At 46.0% G+C, this 12,054-nt stretch overlaps 1 protein-coding gene across 7 annotated transcripts in view; it reads left to right on the top strand.

Annotated features, from left to right (window-relative positions):
- Nucleotides 1-10,849, top strand: part of LOC126355083 (uncharacterized) — a 50,997-nt gene extending 40,148 nt beyond the window's left edge. For all 7 annotated transcript variants that reach the window (XM_050005270.1, XM_050005274.1, XM_050005267.1 and 4 more), the window contains exon 2: nucleotides 10,362-10,849. In XM_050005270.1, the coding sequence (XP_049861227.1) occupies nucleotides 10,362-10,686 (325 nt within the window). In that variant the 3' untranslated portion in view covers nucleotides 10,687-10,849. The remainder of the gene's footprint in view (nucleotides 1-10,361) is intronic.
- The last annotated feature ends 1,205 nt before the right edge of the window (nucleotides 10,850-12,054 follow it).

Here is a 12,054-nt window from a genome sequence, read left to right as displayed (position 1 = left end):
GCATCGCAACAACGTTTCACCAGGCAACGTCGGTGACCTGCTGTTTGTGTATGAGAAATCAGTTGGAAACTTTCCTCATGTCAACACGTTGGCCCGCCGCGGTGACCGAGCGGTTCTAGGCGCTACAGTCTGGAACCGCTCGGCCACTACGGTCCCATAGTGCTCAGAGCCATTTGAACCATCAGCATGTTGTAGGTGTCGGCACCGGCGCCAACCTTGCGTGAATGCTCTGAAAAGCTAATCATTTGCATATCACAGCATCTTCTTCTTATTGGTTAAATTTCACATCTGTAGCACGTCATCTTTGTGGTCTAGCAATTTTAATGGTCAGCAGTGTAATTCTCAAACTAGGCAGTAGTACCTTCATACACAAGACCGGTACGATGGTACAAAACTGAATAATAAGCTGTATCTTGCGCTGATGTAAAGATCACGAATACAAGAAACACGAGCAGGGACAATAAATATTATGACGCTGACTGGGAAAGTTCAGACTATTACGCAGAAATTATGTTCGGAGAAAGTTTTGCGGAAACATGAGTGACGGAAGGCCTACGTAGGTTCCTGTCTCGGCAAGCGCTCTGGCGAGCGGAAGCCGTGTCACGCGGAAGGCAACTGTCGGGAAGTCAAGGGCAAACCGCGAAGGCTACTCCCAGGGGCGTTTTCCACGGACTGAGCAGACGAGCGTGAACTGAAAAGAATCTTCTACGCTTCAGTAATAAACATAATATGGTACTTCTTACATATCAAGACGAGGCGTTAGGCAGGGCGGAATGGAAGGCTAAACTAGAAAAGATAGATTTTTCTAAAAAGGGAATCGCGAATGACCTTTCTGGTACGGTTCGACTCTAATGTCATTTATGTCTGCAAAACGCTACAAATTATTTGCGATTAATAATGTATGCACGATGAACATAGCGTTCACGTTTAAGGGGTAACGTTCCTTTTTATTTTCTTTTAGAGATGCATACGCTGGGATCTTAAATAGAACATCACTTAACAACTTGCTATGAGAGGAACTGATGGCTATTCTGGTAGGAGTATGATTATTGCTCATCGTGAGGAATCAGAAAAATTCCTGGATAAATTGTAAATTTGGCTCCCAGTCTGTTAAAGCCTTTCGATTTTAGAACACTGTGGTAGTTAATAGTTAAAGCGTCACACTAGCTGATTACTGAATCGAGTTGTTCCCCTTCGTGTCTTCACATACGATAAATAATTTGTCGTTAGCGGCAATCAAACCCATGGCTCTGACGGCGGTAACAAGGGACGCAAATTCCCCAGACAAGCGCTGCTATTTTTCTGAAAGAACCTTACAGAAGAATGTGCGTTGGATCGGGACTCGAACCTAAAATCTTGAATTCCGCGTGCAATGCTCTTACCGACTTTTTCTCTCTGTTTCTTCGTCGTCTGAGTAGGCTACTCTGGTACAAGTCACAATGCGCCCTTATTGTTTATTTCTGCCAATACATCGCTCCTACTATCCAAACTGTGCTTAAGTTCTCCTGCATATCTTCTGGGTCTAACACTACTGGAAGAAAGGATATTACGTATACATGGCTTGTTTTCAAGATAACTCTTTCACAATGCAGCTACTTTATCTTCATTCAGCACATCGGACTACTGTCACTAGTTTTATTTTTATTTATTTTATTTTTGCAGTTACTAAGTTTTGCTAAATTTGTTCCTTAATTATAGATTGAAGACGAATTTAGATCACAGCTGAATTTGGTAGTTATAAAGATAAAACTAGCGATATTTGGCTACCATAACAATTCAATCTCGACATTCTCTATAACGACAAATTATTAAGCAGCATTTCAAAAAATATTGTTTTATTTCCAGTAGTATAGACAACGTTTTGGAGAGTGAAACGTCATGTGTCTGCCCTCGCTGGGACCATTGCATTCTATCTTACCACACTTCACCACTTGTTGGAAAACTATACTTACTTCCTTATGACCGGTTTCGGTCTGATGGGCGTTAATGTTACAACCTCATGCTTGATACCATTTTTTTGTGATATGTTACAATATAGCATCACCGGTCTATTGCGGTCTAACCGTGTTGGTGAGGCAGTCAATTATCCATAGGGCAGTGACGCAGTCACTGCAATTCACTTCGGAGGTGTGGCGGTGGGACTTGTAGTCCCGTACCACCCTCTGACGGTGACAGCACTACATGAGTCAGGTAGAAAAATTTAGCCTAACGTGGGCAGGTATGATTGAAAAGTATTGGACGTAGAATGAGGGCTAGTCCTGCCAAACGATGCGTCCGTGGTAGGCGTGCCGGACCTATCGTTAGCCATGGTCGGAATTCGATTCCTGTAGGATGGTTAGGGGAACCGGATGTCGATGCCAGGGGCGTGGAAGTGTGGTCCCAACGTGGCGTAACCCATGGACAGTGTCCCGCAAGGCATCCACTTTCTCATAGAGCCGCCGCGCGTTGTTGCGTATGGTCGTCTTTAGGGGGACGATTTCCGCTTCCTCGTGGAGAGTGACAATTGTCGTGAGTGGCGGGGCGTGCAGGCTCCACCTGAGCACCTTGTTCTGCAGGCGCTGCAATGTCCGCATCCTGGTGACACTAATCGTGGCCCATGCAGCAGATCCATACGTGAGGGCAGGCAGGATAACTGGTCGCTAAATGCGGCGCTTGGTATGCAGGTTAAGTTCCCTACTGCGAAAGAGCGGGTACAAAGCCCTGGTTAGCTTTTGCCCCTTGTTGGTGACATACTCCGCATGACAGTGGAAGAGCAACTTGTGGCTCATCTGGACCCCGAGATAGGTGGTTGTCGGGGACCAGGGCACCTGCCCACCCGCAACCGAGATATTGCGGCGGAGGACTGGGCGCCGTTTCGTGAAGTAAACTGCCGTAGTTTTGGCGGCATTGAGAGCTATTTTGTTTGTCCGGCACCAGGTGATCGTGGCGTCCACCTGTCGTTGGAGGCGGGCGACGACGGCGTCAGTAATGCGGCCAGTGGTGTGTAGTGCTGTGTCGTCAGCGTATTGTGCAAGGTGGCACTCGGGGATGACCGGCATATCATTGACATAGATATTAAAAAGGATGGGAGATAGCACCGATCCTTGCGGAGTGCCTGCCGATAATTCGCGAATGCCAGAACGGAATCCCCCTTTGAGCCACTAGGAAAGTCCTACCACGGAGGAAGTCATCCACGATCTTGACATAAATATCCGGTATAGGGATCTGTGTCAGCATCTTGTGTACGAGGTTGTCTTTCCAGATCTTGTCTTAGGCGTTTTGCAAGTCCAGAAAAACGGCAGCTGTCGACTTGGCAGTGTTGAAGCCTTTGCTGATGGGTTCAGTGATCCGTAGGACCTGAAGTTCAGCAGAGAGGTGCGGAGTGAATCCAAACAGTTCAGGACGGATCGTCCTAGCTGGTGCTAGAGGTTGGGAAAGTCGGTGAAGGATCACAGATTCGAGGACCTTCGCCATAGTGTTTAGGAGGCTGATGGGCCTGTTGTTGGTGGGGACTGTAGGGTCCTTGAACCTCTTGGGGATCGCAATCAGCTTGGCTTGTTTCCACTGAGAGGGGAAAAGGCCAGATGTGAGACAACAGTTTAAAATCTTGGTGAACAAGATGAGTGGTGTGCGGGGAAGGTGGCAAAGATGTTCATTTAAAATTCCGTCCAATCCATGGGCCGACCGGCCACGTTTCCGTCGAAGGATGCACTGAATTTCTGCCATGGACGTAAGAAGGGGAGCAGGCTGGGGTGGGCGGTTGCGGAAAGCAGCAACAGCTGTCAGGACTTCATGTTATTCCTGTAGGTCGTTCGGAGAAAGGTCCTGGACAAGAGGGCGGTTTTGGGCCTCGAACGCATCTGCCAGCGTTTCCACAATTTGCAGGGTATCATATGACAAGCCCTCTGCTGTGCGAATAGGATGGCAGTCGCTGGCTTAGAACGCCGCAGGGTGCGAATGACAGCCCATTTAGATTTTTGGTGGAGCAGGAAAGTGGACATCCTGTCCTCCCACTGTTCAGACCTCCATTCGGCGAGCCGGTGGCTGAATTCGCGTTGGAGGCGTCTCATTTGGCGTTTGTCCTGAGGGTCACGAAACTGCTTCCACCTCCGGCGGTAGCTGTTGTTTTGCACCTTCAGCTGGGTGCTTGGCATTGAGATCTGCCCCAATGATGAGCCTGTCGAAGGATAACAATGTGTGGAGGTCTGCTTCCAGCAGTGGCTTGTTTGGGCTCAAATACGCTGCTGCAAAGGTAATGGCACCAAGGCGTGTGGAGATGGTAACCGCTGTGGCCTCTATGTGTTCCATTGGCTGGAGAGGGGTATGGACAAGAGCTTTGTTGAGGAATACAGCTCTGCCTCCACCATGGCGGTCAAGGCGGTCAGAGCGGTAACACACCATGTTGCGAAGGCGGAAGTCGTCTGCCGGTTTGATGTGTGTTTCTGTGACCAGTAAAACATCCACACGATAGTCATGGAGGAAGGCGTTCAATACCGTCTTCATACGTTTTATGCCATTGGCATTAAAAATGCAAGTGACAAGATCCCGAGGGTGCTGGTGGTGGTGTGGAGGTCCATTCGCCATTACAACAATATCTGACTAAGCCCTTCCACTAGGGCGATGACCTTGGAGAGCCCGTCCTCCGACTGACGGATTTTTTGTGCAGTGTCACGAATTTTGTGCACAAACTGCCTTTTGCAGCACTGCAGTTAAAAACGATCTGCGAGAGGAAGCCATACAGTTTTAATTACACATCAGTTAAAGAAAGTTACATAATTAATTTTTTATTTATTTGTAGCCACATATCTGCATTCCTGGTACACATTAAAGTCCCCACGACCCTCGAGGTTAGCCGAGACCACTGCTTCTTGGCTAGGGGTGCCAGCCCCGAACCGAATCCGCCTGGCGGCTTAACGACGGAGGCCGGTGTTCCGGTCAGCCTGGATGTGGTTTTTAGGCGGTTTCCACATCCCACTAGGTGAATACTAGGCTGGTCCCCCGTCCCACCTCATTTCCACGGCTCGCAGACATCTGACCACATTCGCACTATTCCATGGATTACACTAGACACAGACAGTTGGGGTGCACAAATTCCATCCTGGGGGGTACGAGGTGGGGGCAGAAAGGGTTTCCGGCCACCCCTTCAATTAACCTTGCCAAATCTGATTAACCATGCCGACCCTGCGTCATTGTGGGATAAAGTCACAAGCAAAAGAAGAAGATTAAAGTCCCCACGACACACTACTGTATCACACTGCTAGAGAGTCCAAAACAAAATGGCCCAGCCCAATGATAAAGTGAAGACGCTGTGCGCCATTTTATAGTGGGAGTGAGACGGAGCGTAGAATATCGTCGACGTACCGCTAGGCTGTAAAGTGCAGCAGTTGACATCTGAAGGACTCCTGGTATGATATGAAATAGCACCCGAGACCATCAGGGAAGGTATGGAGGGGCGTCAGGCAGATTGATATCCCACTGGTGTCCGGGGCGTCTTCAGATATGTTTTCGGCCTAGAAACTCGTGGGTTGGAGTAGAACTGTCGTCAGTGATGAGTCCCGCTTCTGAATGAGCCCCGATGTCCAGACGTGTCTGGAGACGCCGTGGACGAGGGTGGAGTACCAAATTGATTGTCAGTCGCCATAGGGCCCGACAACCAAGAGTGATGGTCTGCGGTCCCGTTTCATTTCTCTAGCAGACTCCTTTGGTTATCATCCGCTGCACCTTTACAGTACAGTGGTGAGTCGACGATGTTCTACGTCCCGTTTTGTTGCACTTCATGACAGGAGACCCTGAGCTTACACACACGGCGAAAGTTTCTGCTGCTTGTCTTCCTGCTTGCGAAAGCCTATCTTGGCCAGCAAGGTCACCGGATCTCTCCTCAACTGGGAACGCTTGGAGCTCGGGAATTTGACGATCTAAGGCATCATTTGAACAGAATTTGGTACGATATCGCTCAGGAGAACATCCAATAACTCTGTCAATCCTATGTCAAGACGAATAACAGCTTGCAGAAAGGCCAGAAGTGGACCACTGCATTTTTAACTTGCTCAATTTGTCAAGCTCTTTTTCTTGAATAAATAATCCGATTTTTGTAAAATTGTAATGATTTGTTTGTCTGTGAATTTACATCATATCTACCGATTTCCGTCCCATTCAGATAATTCCTTCGTGGTGAGTCCTCTTTTGTGTCCAAAAAATGGTTCAAATGGCTCTGAGCACTATGCGACTTAACTTCTGAGGTCATCAGACGCCTAGAACTTCGAACTAATTAAACCTAACTAACCTAACGACATCACACAAAACCATGCCCGAGGCAGGATTCGAACCTGCGACTGTAGCGGTCACGCGGTTTCAGACTGAAGCGCCTAGAACCGCACGGCCACACCGGCCGGCCCTCTTTTGTATATTTGAGTGTATGTGTGTTATATACATCAAAATGCATGTCTGTCTGAATGTTCACCAAGATCTTTCCCATCTATATATTACATATACATTTATGAACTATATGTATTTAAAAATGTATGTATAGCCTATGTTCGACTGAACGTTCATTAGAATACTGTGCAAAAATTTGAACTAAATCGTTCAAGTACTTTTCAATAAATCGGTCATGAACTTTTCGAGATTTTTGCAACAACATTTTCACTTTATATGAGACATGTATATTTAAATTGATTAGCCAGAACTTAGTAACCGCCAAGCTGCTAGTTATATAAATCCGTCTAGGCGACAGCAGCTTCACCTGGCGATGAATGAATGCTAGTCAGACACGGTGCATGCAGTATCAGTCAGCGTGCTGGCCGGCAGTAGGCGCCGAGCGGTTCTAGGCGCTTCAGTGTGGAACCGCTGGACCGCTACGGTCGCAGGTTCGAATCCTGTCTCGGACATGGGTGTGTTTTATGTCCTTAGGTTAGTTTGGTTTAAGTAGTTCTAAGTTCTAGGGGACTGATGACCTCAGATGTTAAATGCCATAGTGCTTGGAGCCATTTGCAGTCAGCCTGCTGTCCTTGGATTGAATGGGAAAGGAGGGCAATCTATCTGAGTGTGATCGAGGGCAGATTATGATGGCCTGGAGGCTCAACACGAGCGTTTCGGAAACTGCACGACTTTGATAGAATGGTCTTTCAGCAGTGCTGTGGTGAGTGTGTTCAACACGTGGCGAAACCAAGGTGAAACAACTTCCAGACGTCGTGGCGTTGGGCGGCCACCCCTCATTACAAATTTCAGGCGTCGTAGGCTGGGCAGGCTGGTGAAACAGGACAGGTGGCGCCTCTGGCGGGACTAATATCTGACTTTAATCCTGGGCAGAGTACAGGTGTGCCTGAACACACTGTGCACCGAAAACACGTAGCGATGGGCCTCCGTAGCCGACGACCCATGCATGTGCCAATGTTAACACCACGACATCGGCAACTACGACTGAAATGGACACGTGGCCATCGGTACTGGACGTTGGCGCAGTGGCAGAGAGTCGCTTGGTCCGATCACTCCAGATACCTTCTTCATTATGGTGATGGGAGAGCACGAATCCGTCATCTTCCAGGGAAACAGCTCTTTCACTCCTATATTGTAGGCGGCTCCATTATGCTCTGGGGAACATTCATGTGGGCACCCACAGGTCCAGTGGAGCTCGTGCAAGGCACCATGACGGCCAAGGAGTATCTACACTGGTTGCAGACAATGTATGCCCCTTTATGACGATCACGTTTCCCGTCGGAAGTGGTATTCTTCAACAAGATAAAGTGCCATGCTACAAGGCCAAGAGAGTAATCAACTCGTTCGAGGAACACAGTGGTGAGATCTGAACCTAATCGAACTCGTTTGGAATGTGACTGAACGTGGCGTCAGAGCTCATCGCCCTCCTTCCCGGAATTTACGGGAATTAGGTGACGTGTGTGCAGATGTGGTGCCAACTCCTTCCAGCAACCTACAAAGGTCCTACTGCTTCCATGCAATGACGTGGCGCAGCTGATATCTGTGCTAAAGGTGGAAATACCTGCTATTAGTCCGCAGCTCGTGGTCGTGCGGTAGCGTTCTTGCTTCCCGGGTTCGATTCCCGGCGGGGTCAGAGATTTTCTCTGCCTCGTGATGACTGGGTGGTGTGTGATGTCCTTAGGTTAGTTAGGTTTAAGTAGTTCTAAGTTGTAGGGGACTGATGACCATAGATGTTGAGTCCCATAGTGCTCAGAGCCATTTGAACCATTTTGAACCGGCTATTAGTTAGGTAGTCATAATGATGTAGCTGATCAATGTATATATTATGTATGTTAAAATTCATAGTCGAGATCTATCAAAACAAATGGCTCTGAGCACTATGGGACTTAACATCTATGGTCATCAGTCCCCTAGAACTTAGAACTACTTAAACCTAACTAACCTAAGGACATCACACAACACCCAGTCATCACGCGAGATCTATGCAAATGTTTGTTAGAGTATCGTGCAAAAATTTGATGTAAATCGGGAAAGTTCTTCTCAAGATTTTTGGTAACAACGTTTTCCTTTTGTATGTTGTTGTTGTTGTGGTCTTCAGTCCTGAGACTGGTTTGATGCAGCTCTCCATGCTACTCTATTCTGTGCAAGCTTCTGGATCTCCCAGTACTTACTGCAACCTACATTCTTCTGAATCTGCTTAGTATATTCATCTCTTGGTCTCCCTCTACAATTTTTACCCTCCATTCAGCCCTCCAATGCTAAATTTGTGATCCCTTGATGCCTCAGAACATGTCCTACCAACCAGCCCCTTCTTCTGGTCAAGTTGTGCCACAAACTTCTCTTCTCCCCAATCCTATTCAATTCCTCATTAGTTACTTGATCCACCCATCTAATCTTCAGCATTCTTCTGTATCACCACATTTCGAAAGCTTCTATTCTCTTCTTGTCCAAACTATTTATCGTCCATGTTTCACTTCCATACATGGCTACACTCCATACAAATGCTTTCAGAAACGACTTCCTGACACTTAAATCTATATCCGATGTTAACAAATTTCTCTTCGTCAGAAACGCTTTCCTTGTCATTGCTAGTCTACATTTTATATCCTCTCTACTTCGACCATCATCAGTTATTTTGCTCCCCAAATAGCAAAACTCCTTGCCTACTTTAAGTGTCTCATTTCCTAATCTAATTCGCTCAGCATCACCCGACTTAATTCGACTACATTCCATTATCCTCGTTTTGCTTTTGTTGATGTTCATCTTATATTCTCCTTTCAAGACACTGTCCATTCCGTTCAACTTCCCTTCCAAGTCCTTTGCTGTCTCTGACCGAATTACAATGTCATCGGCGAACCTCAAAGTTTTTATTTCTTCTCCATGGATTTTAATACCTACTCCGAATTTTTCTTTTGTTTCCTTCCTTTGTATATCACATATGTTTTTATATTACATACATTTAAAAAAATCGTAGGCTGCGTCTGTCAAAACGTTCTTTAGAATATGCTGTAAAAATGTGAAGTAAATTGGTCAACCAATTGTGGAGAATTTTGGTAACAAAGTTAAACAACGACTTGTTTTTAAGAAACTTCCTGGCAGATTAAAACTGTGCGCCCGACCGAGACTCGAACTCGGGACCTTTGCCTTTCAAGGGCTAGTGCTATACCATCTGAGCTACCCAAGCACGGCTCATGTCCGGTACTCACAGCTTTACTTCTGCCAGTATCCGTCTCCTACCTTCCAAACTTTACAGAAGCTCTTCTGCGAACCTTGCAGAACTAGCACTCCTGAAAGAAAGGATATTCTGGACTTGTTTTTATATTGGGTGATTCAGCTGCTACTACAACTGGTTCTTATGCAGCCCACAACACCTTCAAATACCACTCGCAAGATTTTCTCGCTCGCTACGTGGAAACTATTAGTCATACAAAAGTAATTAATGGGAGCTTTTGTAGGAAATTTAATGTCGCTAAATTTTATACTGCTATACGTTTTCCCTGGAAGACCACAGCTTTCGAGTTATTCAAGAAAAACGCATTTGAACGTAACTTTTATACGTTAGTCTTCAATAACTCGAGAACTACAACTTCTACCAAAAATGCATCCCAGTACAAAATTAAACTACATTAATTCTGATACAAAAAGGTAATTTTCTTTTGTGGGAGTAATTTTTTGCTCGTAGTGAGTGAGAGAATATGACAAGTTTGCACATGGTATTTGAAGGTGTTGCGGATTGCATTAAACCCAGCGGTAGGGGCAGCTGAATCACCGTGTATACATTAGTGCTTTGTAATGAAGGTGAACTGTTGATCACCTTTAAACTGGTCATAAAAAAGTTAAATATGGTGAATGTGATGAGATTTTAATTTTTTCTTTCTTTTATGGTTTTGGGAGCAGTCCTTCAATGACAGGTAATCCTGTGACAAACCTCGTCTTCTGTGTGACAGTGTGGGCGACATGAGCTGCAGTCGTGGGCGTATCCCCGCGTCGGCGCTGGCGCTGCTGCTGCTGCTGGTGGCCACGTCGGTGCTGCCGCCACCGGCAGAGGCGGGCTTCTTCTTCGGCAGGCGGCAGCAGAGCCCGGCGCTCAGCTGGTGGCCGCAGCGTTCGCGGGTGGCCCCTGCCGCCACCGCCACCACCACCGGCGCACCCCCTGCGTCCGACCAGCCCGGGAGTAAGGCCATGCTGAACTCGATGCCCAGCTTCAAGTCCTGCCCGTACGGCCAGCAGCGCGGACACGACGGCAAATGCCGGAGACAGATCTTCGGATAGTCCCACTGCACAATACACCTGCTCCCCCCTATCCGTCTCTTGTCGTTTTGCGTCCTGAGCCACAGTCGCGTCTCTTCCGTTATACTGTCAGTGAAGTGTCTTGCTCACTTTTTGTACAAATTATTTTTAACTCGCAAATAAAACGTGCTGTATTGAAACGAGACACTCGTTCGTTTCTCTTCCCACATCTCAGTTACTGCCCTGTTAAAATACCTTTACAGGAATATCTTTGCTAAGTGGTACCACACAGCTGATTCATGCTGTATGAAGTTCGAAGTGTATACACACGACGATGTCTGCTACGTGAACTGTTTCTATTTTACACTGATCTTCGGTCTTTGAAAATGCTTTTGGGTACAAAAGATACACTGGCTGCACATATCTATGTATTTATACGCGATCATGCCAAAATTTGTAACAGCCGAAGGTGGTGTGTCTATACGTTTTTTCATGCAGTTCCTTCTATAGGAATAAAATATTTTAGGTTTGCTGATGAGGTAATTCTGTCAGAGTCGGCAAAGGACGTCGAAGACCAGCTGCATGGAATGAACAGTCTTTTGGAAAGAGATTATAAAATGAACATCAATAAGAGTAACACTAGGGTAATGGAATGTAGTCGAAGCAAAGGAAGCTACGCTGAGGTAATTAGATGAGCAAATGACACACTAAAAGTAGGGATGAGTTTTGTTATTTGGGCAGCAAAATAATTGTGCTGGTCGTTGTGGGTAGATACAAAATGCATACTTGGAATAGCAATAAAAACATTTTTGAAAAAGAGAAAATTATTAATAACTACTGTAAATTCAAGTGTTAATAAGTCTAGAGTATAGTCTTTATGGAAGTGGAATGTGGACAGTAAGGAATTCGAACAAGAAGAAGCTGTGCTATGAAAGAATGCTGAACATTAGATGGGTTGATGGAATAATAAAAGGGTACGTATTGTATCGATACTGAGAAAAAAATTGCTGCACAACTTGACTAAAAGAAGGGAGCTATTGATAGGACACGTCTTGAGGCGTGCTGAGGAGTGTATAAATCGTCAATTTGGTAATGGGAGGGAAGTGTGGGGAAGGGGGAAAGGTTGAAAACTGCAGAGGCAGACAAAGGCTTGAATGCAGTGAGCAGATTTAACACTAGACTGGCGGACTTTCTGACATCCTAAAACGGCGGAAAGGGGCTATTTTCACCCCACATAAAATATTTTAATATTTGACTTAAACAAGTACTTTTTTAAGTGTTTGTTAATCCATACTTTATTTAATGTAGTCACAACGATGATTGACAATTATAAATAATAATTAGTAATTTATTTGAACAACAATCCATCATACAAATGTATTGTTGCTACTGCTAACAAGTTTCGTAACT

The sequence above is a fragment of the Schistocerca gregaria genome, chromosome 3 (assembly GCF_023897955.1).
Source record: "Schistocerca gregaria isolate iqSchGreg1 chromosome 3, iqSchGreg1.2, whole genome shotgun sequence".
NCBI lineage: Eukaryota > Metazoa > Arthropoda > Insecta > Orthoptera > Acrididae > Schistocerca > Schistocerca gregaria.
The sequence above is the reverse complement of the archived record's forward strand: the minus strand, read 5'-3'. Positions and strand labels throughout refer to the sequence as shown.